We start from the raw sequence: 18,565 nt of genomic DNA on the forward strand, positions 1-18,565 counted from the left end.
CTCATTTCAACTAAGGCTCAAGGTTTCACTGCTTGAAGAGGAAGGATTTTCTTTTTAACCAAGAAAAGGGATATCTTTTCTTCCTTCCAGGATCACATCTACTTAATGCACTTACCCAGGGCTGCTTGTTAATAATTAAAATGAAAGTTTCTGCTGCAACTTATAATGGATAATTGTACCCTACAGAGTCGATAAAGATGAACAAGTTGCGATTACTACAGCATTTAAGACCAGCAATTGGAGCGGCATTCTGATTAAATGAGGGGATTGAGAATGGGATATGCTGTCCAGACAGCTGTGGAAGCCAGCCTCTGCCTTACCAAAAAACATCTTATGCAACTTTACCTTAGAAAATGTGCTGCTCAGGAGGAGGGTGGAGGGGAAAAAAAAAAAAAAAGCGCAGCATGTACTCAACAACTAATAACAGAGGGCGATACTGTGCCAGATGTCCCTATCTTGTTCTGGCATTACACCACAGCTATAATCAGCTGCATCTGTTGCTGTTTTGGGCCTGGCTATCTTGGAGAAATTTGCCAACTAGTTCTGTAAGACAGAACCAAAACATCTAGAATGGAGGTCCTATTTATAAATTTGACTTGAAACCGGGCCACTGTAAGTATTATGTGCAATTCCTCCCCTCCCACACCTATCCTACTCTACTGAATAGAGCCAAAGGGAGCGTGCTGGGGCCTTAGCCTGTGGCTAAAGGAGGCAGGGCTCGGCTGCTGCAGCCTGCAGGTCACCCACCAAAACCTGCTAAAGCAGCCCCCTCTGCCTGCCCTGGGCAGACTCTTGGTCTCTCTGCTGATTGTGGAGCTGCCGAAGTTAAATGTGCAACCGTGGGGGAGGCTGCCTGCACCCTGTGCTACCTCCTTTGTTCTTGCAGGGCATCATTTTAAGAGTGCTGGGGAATAGGGTGACTGTAACAGGCTCGGTGCAAAATGGGGATTCAGAACTGAACACTAGCAGGGATTTGGTTTTTTGTTTGTTTGTTTTTGTCAGGCTGTAATTCTGTAACTAGTTGGGATGGGGGGGATGGAATTTCAGTGTTTGGAAAATCACCTCTTCCCCTGGCATCATGTTTTGATCTATTTAAAAGTATTGTGTTTGGAAAAAGGCCTATAATCTTCCTGCATACACACAGCATGTTGCTGATGTGATGCCATACAATATTTCTTCTCCTATGCAGACGTTACAGACCTTGGCTTGGGGGGGGGGGGGGGAGGTGTGTGGAAGGGGCATTTATATGTCCTGCCAGCTGGTGAAGACATATACCTACCCCTCTCTGCAATGGAGGGGAGCCTTTGCAGGAAAGATGCTGCAATTCCCTGCTATGATGTGAGCAGATACTAGCTCAGCCCCAGCCTGTGCCCTCATATCAGCAGGGTCCTCTTCACTCTGTGACTGGACCATGAGTAACTTGCTCAGCCCATTTGCTGTGCTGCAACACAGTGCCATGGAGTACAGGCTATGTAACCATCCTGCTAGCACCCTGGGAGGCTGCACGTATATCCCTGCAGCACAGTGGTTCCAAAAAAAAAAAAAAAAAAAATTCGCATGTAGGCCATGGCTTGGAGGGCAGGGTAGAAACCTCAGGGCTGGTCAGTAGCTTAACCTGTGTGTTAGCTAAGGGTAGTAATCAAGGTATGATCGGCACTGGTCATATGCGCATGCTGGCCACCTGGGATGGCCTAGGGCTAGCCCTCCTGTCCATGTTTCCGTTGTAGTAAAGACAGCTAACAACAGATGTTAAAAAGAGGTTTTGTAAGTCAGAATATTTACTGAGTGGGTGTTTTAAAAAAAAAAAAAAAAAAAAAAGTGCAACTCAGTCTAAATGCTAATGTTGTCAGACCATGAAATCCACCGTCCCGTACCCTGGTTCCACTGTGAGTTTCAGATCACCCTCAAAGAGACAGAGACCATTACCCTGTTGTGATTATCTTGCTGCCACTGTTGTACTTGGCTGACAGACACCCCACCCCCCCTACACCCAACAGCACCCCCCCAGCACTGTTACACCCAGCATCTTCCAGCATCGCTGAGCGGCTTGCGCCTCCCAACTAGGGCTGTGGTGCTCCTCCCAGCCCCCATCATGGATCTTCTCCCCAGAACTGCATCCCAGCCCAGTTTAAGGGCCAAGTCTTGCAAGCTGTAAGGTACAGTTGTAGCATTAATTTTGCTCTGCCTACCTATCCTTTTTGAGGCTTGTTTCTTTCAGAAGCAGCCTGGATGCACGTGTGAGGGGACTGGGGACAGGACTACAGGGGCCTTTGGCCTCAGCACAGTCTGTCTGTTCAAGCAACATCTGTGGCTCACTTGCACCCTGGGGAGCTGAGAGACTCTCCGAAGTATTTTTTTCCTTAAACTCTCTGATTTCTTATTTACACCTGTTAATTTGTTTGTAAGAGGGAGATTTGTTGGTTCCCCCATTCATGCACACATGCTCACAACTGTCAGCCACCTCTCTGGAAACAGAAAATCCCATCATTAAAAATCTTATCCAACCCAAAGCATGACAATGTTCATCTTTCTTCTAAAAAAAAAAAAAAAAACAACACCCTCCATTATTATTTACTTGCCTCAAAAGGAAAGTGGGAGATAGGCAATTTCTAGTAGTTCCCTGGCTTTGCCATCAGGCAGTTGCAGCTTTTATCATGTATTGATTTTTTTTTTTTTTTTTTCCCTCCCTTCCGATCCCTCACGTTCGCACGCTGTAACACACAGCCACACGCACACGAGGCCACTCCACAGCAGCACGAGCTACAGCTCCCTGCCAGCAAGACGCCAGCTAGGCATTCGTTACTGCACCACCATGCACTCCGCCTCAGACTGACCGGACATCTCCAACACGTAGGATACTCTGACAAAAAGCTCTAATCACTCTATGACTCTGGCCATAAGGGGTATTTAATAGCACTTGGTTTCAGATAACACTTAACGGTTACAATTGTTGACATTTGGCACTGTCTACATTACAACAGCATTGGGGACTCAGTCACAAGGTTAAAAAAAGTCGGCGTCCCTGTAACCGTGTAAAACCAGGGGCAGTCCAGCTACCCTATGCCGTGCAGCCGTGGTGTTGTGAAGGGTACATCTGCGCTGCCCAGTGCAACCCAGCGCAGTGAGCCTGGAGACACGGCTTGGCTGCTGGGAGCAGCGGAGTTGCTCCTCTGCTCCCACAGCATAAATCCGCTTTCCCGGAGCCCTGCCACTCCCAGCAGACGAGCCAGCTCACCTCTCACTGAACTGTGCCTGCACACCATGGACAAAACCCTCCATGGCCTTGTAGCTGTCCTCGGGCCCTTACGGACAGAATTAACGTTTTCTGGGGTACAGAAGATGCATCATCAAGTGAAATACTACCCCCCCCCCCCCCATGATCACACTAACTCATCAGATTTACTTTTAATATAATCACAGTATTAAATGTTAAAAAAAAAAAAAAACAACAAACCAACTCATACTTGTTGATACCAACACGTTATTAAATTAAGCAACTGCTCATACATCATCAGCTGATGATGTCCCTACTGTGAAATTGCAGGGTTAAAAAATAAAAAAAGAATAAGAGCATCATTAGACTGAGTTATGCTCCCTGCTATATAGGTTTTGATACCAATCATACCTGAGAGCACAGTTTTAGAAGGGCCTTTGGCAGCTGTCAGCAAGTGAGTCTGCTTGGTCAGACACTGGTGCAAGAAAGACTCTGGTTCTCTCAAGATTTTGTTCACTTGCTTACCACCAAAACAAACAAACAAACAAACAAACAAAACCACCTGCAAATCTAAAGAAACTTTTAAATTTAGTGTTTTTAATCCCACACAATTTTCTGTAAGCCTCCTAAAATCTACAGGCATCATTTTAAAAAATAAAAATATCCCCAAACTGAACAGTGTGGATTTTAACTCGAATCTGAACTAGTTACCGCATCCTTACATTACTGAGCAATCAGAAGTGCAGATGTCCTGGCTTCTCTCCTGAACAACTGTCTCATACCACAGATAGAAAAGGTGACAGAACCATTGCATCTTAAATTTAAAATTTTGATCTCCAGAGTTTCCTACAGTAATAGACAGGTTACTTGCGGTAACATAACACTTTTTCAGACAGCCAGACATGTTTATCTCTTTTTTTGTAAGCCTGCAAACAAGTTTCAACTTTGCTGCTTGTCTTCCAATAAAGGATTTCAGATAGTGCAACTTGATCGACTACGCAAATGGGCACCTACAGTTCACCAAAACCTTTGTGCCCTTTATTTGCTTGTCCTACACCTAATACAGGCCCAAGAGGGTTCCCCCTTAAATGACTTTTTTTTTTTTCTCCTGCTTGTTTTTTTTTGTTTGTTTATAAAAACTGGGAATGTCAAGCCTCATTTTTGTTTTACCCAGGAACTTCTGACTGAGACATGTATCCGATGCTCTCAAGCCTCATAGAACTGAATAGAGAGTTGACTCCTTAGTTGCAAACTTTTTGCCAAATATTAACTGTAATTTTTTTGTTGTATCAAAACCACTTTGATTCTTCATCAGGATTTGCTTTCTTGGCAGCTGGCTTCCTGGGAAGCTTCTATCCTCAAATAGAGAATCAACAGGAATGCATCCAGACTCAAATTTATGAAATAAAAAGCAAACAGGACAAAAAAAAAAAAAAAAAAGATACAGAACCAACCTTTCAGTCTCTCATACAGCACAAAGAAGAACCCCCCTTCCCCCTCCCACCTTGCAGGACACGTATAAAGAGACAGAGGATGTGCAGGAGGCTGGGGTCTGAGAAACTGAAATGGGTTGGGACCATCACCTTCCAGCTCTTGACAGCACAGGCAACCAGCCTTTCCTGGGCCATAAAAACTAGGATACCGCACAAATTTAGAAATCCATCAGTGAACAAGGCTTTACTGACAACTTTTCATACAGTTAAAAAATAAAAATACAGAACAACAGCGGACAGTGTCACATATTAAAAACGAATAAAATGGGCTCTATTTAAATGGTATTAAAATTAATTAGAAACTAAAAATCTTACCACTTTGGTTGAGGTATTTTGAGCCTCCACCAAAATGTTCGGCCTTAAAAACAACTGGGTTGTGTGACACACAAAGAAAACATGGAATTTGAAAAGACAGTGTGGGCTAGGCAGTGTCTTTGACTATAACTATCACCATATGTTCTTCTTCTAACTTTCCCAATGTCCTTAGTGCTGACTGGAGGTACTGCTGAGAGAATTCACAAGGAGGGAACGCGTAAAGCATGCCTGTGCTGTCTCTGCCCTTCGCCCCTCCCACGGGCAGGCTGATAACCCCAGCAGCCTGCTTCTGTTTCAAGTAGGAGACCAGATTCCTGAGAAGCCGTCGCTGCAAGCCAGGCTCTACAACAGGGAAGGTCCCCTCAGCCCCTGCCGGGGTGGACTGGGTCGCCAGGAGCACAGCGTAGCCGTTGGGGCTGCCTTGTTTGATACGGCGAGTTACTTCATCCAGCTTGGGCTGGTCGAGCCGAAGTCTCTGAGCAATTTTGAGCTGCGTTAACTTCCCGCCGGATGAATGGTCTTTAAGGAGTCCGTTGATGACACCGAGGTCTCCCTCCAGGATGTGCATAGAGGTGGGGAAGCAGCTGTTTTTTAGCACAAGAAGCCCATTCCAAGCAAGCTGCAGTGTCTGAGCATATTCCGATAAATTCTTTAGCTTTTTGGTCTCAGATTTTGGCTCCTCGTGAGTTTTTGATTCCGATTCACCAGTTCGATGATTGCGTTCGCTGTCCCTTTTTTTAGGCTGGGGAGCATCGGATGCCTCACGATGGGGTTTCTCCTCAGTTGCATGACGATTGTTCTGAAGGGAGTTACTCTGCTCTTTCTCAGCTCCGGATTCTGTAGTGTGATTCTCCTTGCGAGCCCTGTCTGGGCTGCGGTCTAAAGCTGGCCCACTGGCCTTTGTCCTGCTTCTATCCTCGTAAGGCGAGTGAGTAGTCCTCCCGCGATCACTGGAAAGGCTCCGGCGTTTCCGCCTCTCTTCCCACGGTTTGGGCACGCTGCGATCGCTGTCGCTGCCCCAGCGCTCTCCGCTCCGGCTACGCACTGATCGGCTGTAGCTTTCCAAGTTGTTTCTGCGTTCAGCATTTTTGGCAGGGCTGGCCCAGTCTGCCTCTGCAAAGCTCCTGTCTCTGTCCGAGTACAGGAGATGCGGAGGAGTCCTATCTCGCACCCTCAAGTCTTGCTCTAGGCTTCTGTGTCTGCTGTACCCATCAGCTAGCAGTTCGTAGTGCACGGGGAGCGGTGCGGGCTGGTACTGCTGCGGGTATCTTGTCTCTTCTGCTTTGGCAAAATCCACTCGGAGTCTCCTCTCTGGTCCGCCCAAAGGAAAGCCCCTCATCTGCGCGCAGGCAGCCTGGGCAGCATCCAAGCTTTCGTACTGGATGTAAGCGAAGCTGTCTCCCTTCACGTAGTCAATAGTCCTGATGCTGCCGAAGCGGTCGAACTCCCTCGCCAGGGCAGCCAAGGAAGTACTTGGACCAAGACCACCCACCCACAGCCTGGTAGTAGGGTTGGCTTTCCCATAGCCAATTTTGATAGGGTTCCTGCCGACAACGCGGCCCGACATGGCAACCTTGGCCCGATGTGCCATGTCCAAGTTTTGGAACTTGAGGAAAGCGTAAGCCCCGCCTTGGCCCCGGGCAGGGCGCTTGATCACCACTTCTTCGATGATGCCGTACTTCTCGAAGGCACGTCTCAGCTCCACCTCCGAGACGTTGTGGTCCAGGTTGCCAATGAAGAGGTTGCGGGTCGCCCTCTGATCATCCTCCGGCATCAGGTCTTCCTCAGCCACGATGGGGTAAGTGTAAGGGCGGCCGCGCTCGTCGTACAGCCCGTAGTAATCCAGGGCCCTCTCCCGCTCCCGGGAGAGCCCGATGGCAGCCGCTTCCAAAGCGAAGGCGGCGGCCGCAGCGTGAGCGTGCCTGGGCCGTGGCTCCCGCAGCAAGGGGCTGGTGACAGGAGAGAGCGATCTCTGCTTGTACTGGTAGGTGCTGTGGATGGGTGGCAGGTACCCCAGGGGCTCCGGAGAGGGCGCGGGGGGCGGCGTGCGGCTCCTCCGGCCCCCGCGCAGATACACCGGCTCCACCTTGAGGGGCCGATCGTAGAGGAGCAGCTGCCGAGCTCGGGCGTGCCGGCGGGCGTCGCGGGCGTCCCCGGGGTGTCGGAAGTTGACGTAGGCGACGCGGCCGAGCTCGGGCGTGTGGGAGAGTTTGACACTGATGTCCCCGGCGCCCCCCCCCGCGAAGCGCTGGAAGAGGCGGAACAGGCCGTCCTCCAGCAGCTGGTCGGGCAGGGCCGCGCTCAGCCCGCTCACCAGCAGCGTCTTGTACTCACAGGAGCCGGGCGGCTCCCCGGCCAGGCCCGCCGAACCCCCCAGCGGCGCCAGCAGCAGCGAGGGCGCGGCGCCCGGCGGCGGCCCGGCCAGCAGCAGCGAGGGGGCCACCACGGCGCCCGGCAGGGCCTTGGCCTTGGGCACGCCGAGGGCCCGGGACGAGGACGAGGAGGAGGAGGAGGACGAGGGGGCGGCCTGGCTGCCGCCGCGGGCGCCCGAGGCCGAGCCGCTCCCCGCCGGGCGGTGGTTCGAGTCGCCGCCGCCGCCGCCGCCGCCGCCGCCGGCGCGCTCATCGCCGCGGTGGCTGCGGGAGCTGGAGCCGCCTCCGCCGCTGCCGCCGCTGGTGGTGCCGCCGCCTCCGCCGCTGCCGCCGCCGGGCGTGGACTTGTCCCGGCTGCTGCGGGAGGCGCCCGAGCTCCGGTGCGGGCCGCGCCGGCTGCTGCTCTCGCGTTCGCGTTCGCGGGGCCGCTTGGCGGCGGCGGCGCGGCCTCCCCCGGCCCCCGGCGGGCTGGAGTCCCGTTCGCTGCCCCGCTTCATGGCGCCGGGGCCCGCGGCTCAGGAGACGCCTCCGGCGGCCGCCGCCATCTTGGACAAAAGGGAACGAAGGCGGCTCCGGCCGCCGCGCCGCGCGGGCTCTACGTCATCGCCCCGCGTCCCGCCGCATGGCGGCGTCAGGGGCGCGATGGCGCCGCACAGCGACGTGACGCAAGAGCGCCTCCCGCCGCCGGGACGGCCGGCCGCACGTGACGGCGGACGACCAATCACGAAGGGCGGCGGCGCGCGCCCGCCAAAGCCCCGCCCCCTGCTGGGCGGAAGGGGTGCGCGCGCGCGCGGGAGAACGGCGCCCGCGGGGGCGCCCCCGCCGGCGAGGCGGGGTCGGGTGGGGTGGGGTGGGTGCGCCCCGCAAGCACGTCACACGGCACGTGTCCGCCCGGTAGAGACCGTTGTATTTTAATGAACGTCCCGTACAGCGCGCGCCGCCTCAGCTACCGCCGCCGGGGGCGCGCGCCTCGGCCGCCTCAGCGCCGGGCCCGCCCCGGCCGCCGCCCCTCAGAGGTCCGCGCGGGCGCCGGCGGCCCGCGGCGCGTACTTGGGCATCAGTTCGTGGATCCGGCGGATGAAGTCGGACTTCTCGGCGCAGCCCTTGCACGCCTCGCCCCAGTCGTCCAGGATCCGCCGCAGCTCCCTGACGCGCAGCTTGCGCAGGTCGGCGGTGCTCAGGTCGATCTGCTTGTCTGCGGGGAGAGCAGAGCCGCGCTCAGCGGGGCGGGGGGGGGGCCGGCCGCGGCCGCCGCCTCCGCCCGGGGGGGCCGCTGCGTTTGTGTGCGGAGACGGCGAGGAGAAGGAGCCCGGCGGCGAGGGGTGCGACGGCGGCTGCTGCGGAGGCCGGTACGGGAGGCGAGGAAGCCAAAACGCAAGAGGGAGAGAGGCGCCGGGCTCCCCGGGGGTGGAAGGAACGTCTAAGTTAGGCTTTTGACAGCAGATAAGGTTTTTAACACTAAAAGTCATTAGAAGCCAGAAAGTTTGGTTGCAGCTTAGGAGTTCCACAATGGCCCTGAAAGCCCCTTTATTATATGAGCAGAAATACTTTAATTCTCTCTTCCACGGGATAAATAAAAGGTAGCAGACTGATTTCAGAGGAAAGATAGGCAAGTGACAACAACAGAAAAGCTTTTTAGGAAGCAACAGGACATTAATACGAGAAATGAGAAGTATAAAGACCCACAATCCAAGGGGTGTCTCCGGGGAATGTAAGGGCAGAGAGAGAGGAAAGCAGTCAAGAGGAGGCATTTCCAAGACTGTTCTTCATATTAATCTTTTCAGGAAGAGTACGTCATCTAGGAACGCGAGAGTTCAAGGAAGGTGGTAAGAAACAGAGTGCTGATACGCCTGGGAGTTACTTATTTCAAGACAGATCAGTGGCTCTGCAGGAGCTAAAAAGGGTCAGTAGCCAATAATCTTACCTGAGCATCTCCCTAAAACTCTCTAGGATGTTCACAGAGAGCAGCCCAGGTTGTGCACCCTAATTAGGCTAGCGATCTTGCTACAGAACTTAGGACTGAGTAGTTTTAGCATGCTGTTTTACCCCAAATGATCCGTACCCCAGAAAAGCATGGGCATTTCCCCTTATGCTGGCAACTCACCGTATTTTAGTTCACAGATCTGACTGTCTTTCTTCTTTAGTTTCTCACAGATCTTTTCCACGGGGATGTGATGACTCATGGGCTTTGATACCTCGTTAATTATTTTAGTGGCTGCATCACTTGTGGCCCCAACATAATAGCACTAGAGGGAAGAAAAGAATGAGATGGGGATGCATGGAAAAATGCTTCTAAAAGGAGAATTTCCTATCCATCTTCCCTCCTCACTTGGTTTGCAGCTAGATGTGTACTGTTACAGAACCTTTCCAAGTACCACTACATACAGGCAAAAGGAAGCCTAACTTGGAGCCCAGGGTACTGAGCAGACGTTTCCCATCGCACTGCTTTTAAAGTTCTTGAGGCTGGTTGTCTTGTTTCTCAACTTTTTAAAAAATTGAATTGGATTAAGAATAAAGTCTTCTTCATTCAAGGAGAAGGACTTTCTGAAGTGTGTCCCCCCTCTGCATTTCTGATGGTGTCTCTCTGCAATTTTCTTCTTAGGAGAGTTCAGGGCCTTTTCCTTGGGGCTTTTCATTTGCAGATTGCCTTCTGGTTTTAGTTAGGGCAATTTGGTTTTCCTTTATTTAGTTTTCAGCTAATCAGCCGAAGAGTGCAAGTATTTTAACAGCTTATGTAGCACCCCAAACACAGTTTAAGGGACAAGGAAGTCCTACAGCAAATAAAAGCTTTGCAATCCACAGTGCTTCAGTAACAGGGAGAAACAAGGTCAGCCAGTAAGACATCTGTTGACAAATTGGGGGGTTTTTTCTTTCTTTTTTTTTTTTTCTTTTTTAAGGTGAAGAGGTCGAACTCCTTAAGGCTTCTCTTATAAAGAATACAGGACCAATTGTGGCCGCAGAGCTAGGAAGAACAGCCCCTGGGAAGCCGTATCATACAAACTCAGAAGCACCAGTTTCCCCTCATTTGCCAAGTATTCTACATCTTACTCCCCTCATTGACTACTACTACTTACCAGGCGGTTCTCTTTGCCTTTTGCTTCTTTGCAGGATTTCAAGAGCTCCTTTTCAATACTGGCAGGTGTGAACTCAACATCGTTGTCCTTTAGACTCTGGTAGAACCTTCCCAGGAACGTAACACACACTGGAAGGGAAGATGGATGGAGTTACCTGCCACTGCAGTAATCTTGTGGCACCTCTTAGGGGGCACTTGTAGGGAGACAGAATAAGGGGCTTGGAGAACAGAACTTCTAGAAGCTGCATTAGCAGTCAGTGACTTCACACATATTTCAGTAAGTCTTTCAGAGCATATGTGAATCAGCAATACGCCCCGGTATTTTTGGTGGATTTTTGTCAATCTGAGAAACCAGATCCATGGAAGTGTCCAGTGGCTTCTGTACACTGTCCTGAGTGAGCAGCAGGATTCAGCTGAGGGATACAACACAAAACAGTGCCCATGCAAAAATGTAAACTTAATTTTCTGTGTTATTCTTGCTGCGTTGGGAAGCAACTTGTCAGACCATAGGCTTCAAAACCAGTTCTGATTGCAAACCAACTCTTTCTACATAATCCCGTTACAGACTCCATGTGTGCTGGTTTTAGTAATATGGTATCACTGATTATCAAGTTGGTTCAGTTCTTAAGTAAGTTATTTCCAAGAGAAAAAGAAATTATGTGATCACACGCTATGTCCACTTGGTGTGTTTCTCCTCTCTTCATTCCCACAAGCTTCTGAATCGGTTTCAGATTGAAAGAGGAGTCTTAAAGATAATGAAACTCCCACCAGTGCACCAGCAGTTGAGAGGACAGATCCAAGCTCCTGCCTGTGGGGAGGGCAGGTACAACTTAGTCATTACACTTTCCCTTTGGCAGCAGTCACTCCGCACACGCTCCAGACTAAGCACAGCACACCCACGTGTTGCTGGGGAGGAGGGCGGACAGCTATGGGTACCACAGCACGCGGGATCTGTGCGACAGGGCGACTGAGAGAGACACTGCGAGTTTGCACAGTGTCAGATTTCGCTCATTCTGCTGCTCACACAACTCGCCTGTGAACATCAGCACCGCCTGGACCAAGAGCTCTGTGGCCCCACCAATCCCTGCAGCAGGACCTGTGGGTTTTCGTGACTTCCAGGTGCGAGACCAGTGCCAGGCACTGGCCTGCCTCTGGAGGAAAGGTACAAGGTATGTCTTTTATGTGATTTGTTTACCCCAACGGGAAGGGATTGGCAAATATTATTGTCATTAGCAACTTGTATTCAACTCTGAACACAAGCCACGGCACAGGAAACGGGCAAATACTGGAAATCGAGTGTGACCATTACAAAGCCAAGTAGAAACTTACTCTCGTTATATTAAAACTAGATGTAATTATAAGCTGGGCCATTTAGGAAAGCATTTTTTTGTATGCATACAACACCATCATTTACCTCACATCAGTTTGTCCCCAGTCACAGACACACACTGATGTCCACTGTGCGCTGTTTGGAAGTGAAAACCTTTGGAAAGAATAAAGATGCTGCAGGCAGTGGTACCGATGACTACAGTACAGTTGAAACAAGTTTCCAACCTAGTGCTGGGACAGCGGCCGAAAGTTTTGATTTACTATGTTCCCTCCCCCTCCTTCTGTCTTACTGTTTCTCTCCCTACAAAAAGGAGGAAGGGGTGAGCATTAGTACCACAAACTCCCAAGCAGTTACTATAGCCCCACCTCAAGTTTCTCTCGCTTCACCTGGGGAATCTGTTCCGTTCCACCATGCACGAGCCGTTTGGTTTGCTGTGCAGCTCAACAGCTTCCACCCGAGAGGCTTTTGTATTTAGGTGGTACACAAAGCAACCCAGTTTGGCTTAGATCAGCTGAACACCGCTTCTGGCTGTACGCACCGAAGAGAGGACACCCGATACCCCAGCAGTCAGTGGAGAAAACCGAGGCAAAGCCAACACTGATGAGCATGGGGGGGGCCAGGTGAGTAACTGCACTCGCTTCCTCCCGTTTGCTGCCTCGCAGCGGCTCCCTGCTTCGGTGCTCCAGTCACCGTCACCCGCCTCGGAAAGGAGACGGGGCGAGCGCTCCCCCGCGCCCCGGCTCGCACACGCCGAGCTGCGAGGCGCTGACCTCCCCAGCCTGAGGAGGAGGCGATCCGGTCTCCCGGGGTCGGTGCCTTCCTTTCCCGCGGGAGCTCCGCGCTACCGCTAACCCGGCTGAGGAGAGACCGGCAACTTCTCGACGCGGCTACGGAGCCTCCGGCAGGGAGGTCCCGCCCCCTCCCGCGGGACGGACGGGCCCCAGCGCGGGGGAGCGGGGCACCGCCGGCAGCCCCGCCCCGCGCCGCCGCTCCCCCGCGGGCCGCCAGCTCCCCGAGCCGCTCAGCCGCCGCCTGCGTATCGCGCCGGCGGGCCGGCCATCTCCGAGCAGCGCGCCCGGCCCGGCCCGGCCCGGCCCGGCGGCACTTGGGCGGACTTCGGAGACTTTTCCTGCCCCGAGAGGAACCGCTCCCGCCGGCCCGGCCCCAGCCCCGGCGGCGCAGGGCTGTCACTGCCCTCCGTCGGCGGGGCGGGGGGCGACCGGAGCCCAGCCCCGATGCCCGCCGCGGGGCTGCTCCGCGTCCTGGCCCCTCGCACCAGCGGGCGGGCCGGGCTGCGGGACGCGGCGGCAGGAGCGGCCTCACCTCGCCGGGCCCGCCAGCCGGGCCCGCCCCCCCCTCCGGCCCGGCCCCACTCACCCTCGCACTCCCCATCGCGCAGGGCCCGGCTGCCGGCCGGCAGCAGGAGCAGGGCCAGCGCCGCCCAGAGCCCGTGGGCCGCCCGCATCCCGCCTCGCTCGGCAGCCCGCGCGCTCTGCACCCGCCGCACCGGCACCGGCACCGCCGCCCTCGCGCCGGCTCCCCCCCGCCGCTGTCGCCCCATTGGCCCTCTCCCCGCCCGGCTTCCACGCTGCCCCCTCCCATTGGCCGTTCTGCGGCCTCCACGGGAGAGTTGGCGGCCGCTGATTGGGGGAGGCGGCGGAACGCCGGCGCGCGGCGAGTTTCCCCGCCTCCCTTAGCCGCCATTTTTGTTAAGGGAAAAACGTTCTCCTGCGCTTCCGAACGGTTGTCTGCGGGCGCCATCTTCTAAAGGGGCAGATTCTCACACCTGCAGCTGGGCTGCGTGGATGGGTCCGCCCCTTCCTTGAAGCCGGGCTGAGCGGCACCCAAGGGCTCAGGGTGGGCGTCGGGAGCAGGCGGGCAGCGCGGGGTGTGCCTTCGTCTGCTGGCTGGGGCAGGGCGGCCGCGAGGGCTCGCTGAGGTGAGGCCGAAGAGATGCTTGAGGCGGCTGCCTGAGGCCCGCGAGCAGTGCAGGGTTTGGTGCCATGGGAGCTTCAGGCCGTCGGGGTTCTGTTTTTCTGGGTTGCCGTGGGCTGAGGGTGTGTGGCTTGAGGTCGAGGGAGGGAGCTTGGCAGGGCAGAGGCAGAGCTGCCTGGGTGGGCGGCCATTGGGAGGGCCCTGCCTCCTACGAGGGGTGGTGGAGCAGGTGCGGCAGGGACAGGCTTCTCTTCAGCCTTGCTTTCAACACTGAGAAAGCCGCGCGCAGGTGGCTTTTGGTTATGCTTGTACACCCTATGAATTATAAGGCCTGAATTCTTTGAGGTGGGACAGCTGAAAGCTGACTGGTTAAATTAAGAACTTGTGAGTGGCTTGTTTCTGGCTTTTTTGCTGGTGGATTTTGTAGAGCCAAGAAAAAAAGTGGGGTTTTTGTTGTTGGTTTTTTTTTTTTTTTAATGCCTATCCCAGCACAGTGCCTATCACCTGTTGTTCCCAAAGCCCTCACAGGATGTGCTGGGAACTGCCTTGAACAAACACTGACCCTGTGAGCTTATCACTTCAATCCTTTTGAGGTTGGAGGCTGTTTGGGGGAGGAAAACATATTGTTGGTTGTTTCTTGTCTTGCAGGGCTATATGTTTAACTGTACGTGTTCTAGGATATCATTCTAGTAAAAGAAGGTAGAGGCAAAGTCATCTAGCCCTGTGCTGCAGCAAGGGAGCGTGCATCAGCTTGGTGGGGTCTCTTAGTGCAGGAAGACTAATGAGGCAGCCTAGTTCTGCCTGCCCCTAGCAAAGCCATGATAGGAGCTTTGGGGAATTTTTTAGTGTCTAAGTCTGAATTTTCTTGCAGGTCATCAGCTGCAAATTATAAGCCTGATGAGGTGAGACCGGCAGGATGGGGAGGAGGAGCAACCTGGTTCAAGCAAAGGTCACGTAGCAGGTGAGTAGTAATTACAACACTGTATCATGCCATTGTGAATACATCACAATGTATTATCACATGGGTGTTTATCAGATAGGGGAAAAGCTACTTGTTCTTTCTAGATCTTGTTATCCCTCAAAATGTGTATTGAGATTGGTAATGATATTATTGTCTTTTTTTTTTTAATTGGTCCATAATGATTCCCAGAATTACTCAATATCAATGTACTTTAGGAAGATTATTGGCTTTTCTAAATTTCTGTTGATTGCCCACTAAAGTCACTTAATTGTTCAGAGAAGTGGTTACTTAGATTGCCCTTGTTTCTTAGCAGTATAGTGTCCAAAAGAGCTGCAAGATGAAGTGGTTTATTAATTAGGTGAAAGTAGGGCATAAATTCAGAATTAGGAGGATTTAGGAGCTTCACAATAAGGAGGAAGTTTAACTATCTAAGGAGTGTAGTTATGAAACAGATCTTCAATGAAAGTAAGAATTTTATACATTTTTATAGAACAGAGTGTGTGACAGGATAGGATTGGTTTTATTTGGGTTTGGATTGGGAAATGAATCATAGAATGCTTTGGGTTGGAAGGGACCTTTAGAGGTCATCTAGCCCAACCCCCCTGTAGTGAGCAGGTGCATCTTTAACCAGATCAGGTTGCTCAGAGCCCCATCCAACCTGACCTTGAATGTTTCTAGGGATGGGGCTTCCACTACCTCTCTGGGCAACCTGTTCCAGTGCTTCACCACCCTCATTGTAAAAAATCTCTTCCTTATGTCTAGTCTAAATCTATTCTTCTTTAGTTTAAATCCATTATTCCTTGTCCTGTCACAACAGGCCTTGCTAAAAGGATTGTCCCCATTCTTCCTATAGGCCCTCTTTAAGTACTGAAAGGCTGCAATAAGGTCTCTCTGCAGCCTTCTCTTCTTCAGGTTGAACAACCCCAACTCTCTCAGCCTGTCCTCACAGGAGAGGTGCTCCAGCCTTTGGATCATTTTTGTGGCCCTCCTCTGGACCCCCTCCAACAGGTCCATGTCCTTCTTGTGCCGAGGGCCCCAGAGCTGGACGCAGTACTCCAGGTGAGGTCTCACCAGAGCAGAGCAGAGGGGCAGAATCACCTCCCTCGACCTGCTGGCCACGCTTCTTTTGATGCAGCCCAGGATATGGTTGGCTTTCTGGGCTGTGAGTGCACATTGTTGGCTCATGTCCAGCTCTTCATCTACCAGTACCCCCAAGTCCTTCTCCGCAGGGCTGCTCTCAATCCCTTCATCCCCCAGCTGGGATTGGTATTGTATTGGTATATGTATTGATATCAGGGGTTGCCCTGTCCCAGATGCAGGACCTTGCACTTGGCCTTGTTGAACCTCATGAGGTTCACACAGGCCCACCTCTCCAGCTTGTCCAGGTCCCTTTGGATGACATCTTGTCCTCCTGGTGTGTCAACCACTCCACTCAGCTTGGTGTCATCTGCAAACTTGCTGAGGGTGCACTCAATCCCAGTGTCTGTCACTGATGAAGATGTTAAACAGCAGCGGTCCCAGTACGGAGCCCTGAGGGACTCCACTTGTCACCAGTCTCCATGTGGACATCGAGCTGTTAACTGCTACCCTCTGGATGCGACCATCCAGCCAATTCCTTATCCACTGAACAGTCCACCCATCAAATCCGTATCTCCCCTATATCTTTCAATATGGGGTCCTCAAATGGCTCTGAGGAAGAACAAAGAGTCCTTCTGATCCCTCCCCCCCTACTCCCTTCTTTTTATTTATAGTTTATTTTCCAGCATTCCAGCAGCTAGGGAGGATTGCCTTCATTTTACCTTCTGCTTCTTTTTTGATCCATGGTGAGGTTTCTAGCATTCTGTTCATTTTACCACCCTCCAGCCACTGACCCTCTGGAGTGTTAGGGATTTGTCATGTCTGAAACCTGGGTGCTGGACAGCTTGTGCTGGTTCTCAGTGGTGTTGGGACATTCTGACTGTTACCCCTCTAAGTTGGATGGGTGTTGAAAAAGTAAAAACCTTTTTTTCTTCTTTCTAATTCTTAAATGCAGTCCTTAATTTCCATATGTATAAGCAGTAAGTGGTAATACTCAGAAGCAGTAAGTGGTAATACTCAGAAGACTGACTGTGTTACTGTCCTGGTTTTGGCTGGGATAGAGTTAATTTTCTTCCTAGTAGCAGACATAGTGCTGTGTTTTGGATTTAGGATGAGAAGAATGCTGATAACACACTGATGTTTTAGTTGTTGCTAAGTACTGCTTGTGCTAGTCAAGGACTTCTCAGCTTCCCGTGCTTTGCCAGGTAAACAAGAAACTGGGAGGGGGCACAGCCAGAATAGTTGATCCAAACTGATCAAAGGGCTATTCCATACCATATGATGTCATGCTCAGTGTATAAGCTGGGGGGGGGGGGGGGGGGGCGCGCGTTGGCCAGGGAGCAGTGATCGCTGCCTGGGAGCTGTCTGGGTATTGGTTGGTGGGTGGTGAGCAATTGCATTGCGCATCACTTGCTTTGTATATTATTATTATTATATTGTTACTATTATCATTACTATTTTACTTTATTTCAGTTATTAAACTGTTCTTATCTCAACCCAGGAGTGTTTCTCACTCCTACTCCTCCAATTCTCTCCTCCATCCCATCGGGGCAGGGGGAGTGAGCAAGCGACTGCGTGGTGCTTAGTTGCTGGCTGGGGCTAAACCACGACAGTGACATGCTCAGGATACTTTGAGTTGCATCAAGATTCATGGTTCCTGGTGTTTTGTCTCATAAAAGTGACTGGGATGAGAATTTAGTTTTGGATGCAGAAGTTGGTTGTTTTTATTGTTTAGAAGTCCCTCAGTTGTTAGGGAAGCTTTAGCTCCTGTTTTACTTTCACAGTTTGAGTTAAAACTATAGCTGCAGGAGGATATTCATCAATTAATTCCCTCTTTGGAATTAAGAGGAATCTGACAAGAACAAGGAGGGAGGTGAAATCTTGTAGGTGAGGATTTGAGATAGGCAAAATGTGGGTAGAGTTTTACATTGTTATTAGGGAGATGCAAAGGGTGTAGGAGCCAGGGATGAGGGTTTCTAGTCCCCTTCTAAGTTGTGCAGTTGTTAGACTGATGAAACAAAGTATTAGCTCTTCTGGGGATGTTGCTAGTGCTATGTCCATTACAGTTGCTATATTCAATAGGATGCTGTGAGGGATAGGGGTGGTTGTGCTTGTTACCCATGCTTGTGGAAGTGTTTGGCTGTGGATTTGGTTGTAGTATTGGCTAAGCCAAATGGTACTGAAGAAGCAAAGTGCTGGGAGATAGGAGAGTTACTGTGCCAGTGAATGATCACAGACTTAGAGCTGGAGCATGTGGCAGGGTGAGGAGTAAACCTCTAGTGACTTCTGGTCAGTTTTTTGCACGCTTTCGGAGCTAGTTATGATGATAGCGCAGAGTGCCATGATTATGGATGGGTAGTCTGCTAGGAATTTAGTGTTGTGTGTGACACTATTCTCCAGGACATGGGTGGTTTTACAGTGAAGGTTAGGCATTATTGCATTGTATCTGGGCATGTGTGAGTGAGTACTGTCCTGGTTTTGGCTGGGATAGAGTTAAGTTTCTTCCTAGTAGCTGGCATAGTGCTGTGTTTTGTATTTAGGATGAGAAGAATGCTGGTAACAGACTGATGTTTTAGTTGTTGTTAAGTACTGCTTACACTAGTCAAGGACTTTTCAGCTTCCATGCTCTGCCAGGTACACAAGAAACTGGGAGGGGGCACAGCCAGAATAGTTGATCCAAACTGGCCAAAGGGCTATTCCATACCATATGACGTCATGCTCAGAATATAAACTGGGGGGGGTTGGCCAGGGAGCAGCGATCACTGCTCGGGAACTGTCTGGGTATCGGTCGGCGG

The 18,565-nt window shown here is 51.8% G+C and overlaps 2 protein-coding genes across 2 annotated transcripts; both read right to left on the minus strand.

The window, feature by feature from the left end:
- Window positions 1–4,864: 4,864 nt before the first annotated feature.
- Window positions 4,865–7,891, minus strand: RBM15B (RNA binding motif protein 15B). The gene is given in 3 exon segments (XM_075714061.1): window positions 4,865–7,369; window positions 7,501–7,579; window positions 7,581–7,891. Coding segments are annotated over 3 exon segments (2,631 nt in total). The 3' UTR covers window positions 4,865–5,128.
- Window positions 7,892–8,404: 513 nt separating this feature from the next.
- On the minus strand, window positions 8,405–13,262 carry MANF (mesencephalic astrocyte derived neurotrophic factor). The gene is made up of 4 exons (XM_075714123.1): window positions 13,175–13,262; window positions 10,469–10,596; window positions 9,499–9,640; window positions 8,405–8,589 (listed from the first exon to the last, which is right to left on the minus strand). The coding sequence occupies exons 1-4, from the start codon at window positions 13,260–13,262 to the stop codon at window positions 8,405–8,407; spliced, it is 543 nt and encodes a 180-aa protein (XP_075570238.1).
- Between the last annotated feature and the right edge of the window lie 5,303 nt (window positions 13,263–18,565).

This window comes from Pelecanus crispus, chromosome 7, assembly GCF_030463565.1.
Source record: "Pelecanus crispus isolate bPelCri1 chromosome 7, bPelCri1.pri, whole genome shotgun sequence".
In the NCBI taxonomy this organism is placed as follows: domain Eukaryota; kingdom Metazoa; phylum Chordata; class Aves; order Pelecaniformes; family Pelecanidae; genus Pelecanus; species Pelecanus crispus.

What these genes read in the sequence shown, in the direction of transcription:
- MANF (XM_075714123.1), bottom strand. Translation starts at nt 13,262, where the DNA reads ATGCGGGCGGCCCACGGGCTCTGGGCGGCGCTGGCCCTGCTCCTGCTG. An exon ending in AAGGCAAAGAGAACCGCCTG is followed by an intron (nt 9,641 to 10,468) that starts GTAAGTAGTAGT and finishes TCTTCCCTCTAG; the next exon opens with TGCTATTATGTTGGGGCCAC. An exon ending in GATCTGTGAACTAAAATACG is followed by an intron (nt 8,590 to 9,498) that starts GTGAGTTGCCAG and finishes CTCTCCCCGCAG; the next exon opens with ACAAGCAGATCGACCTGAGC.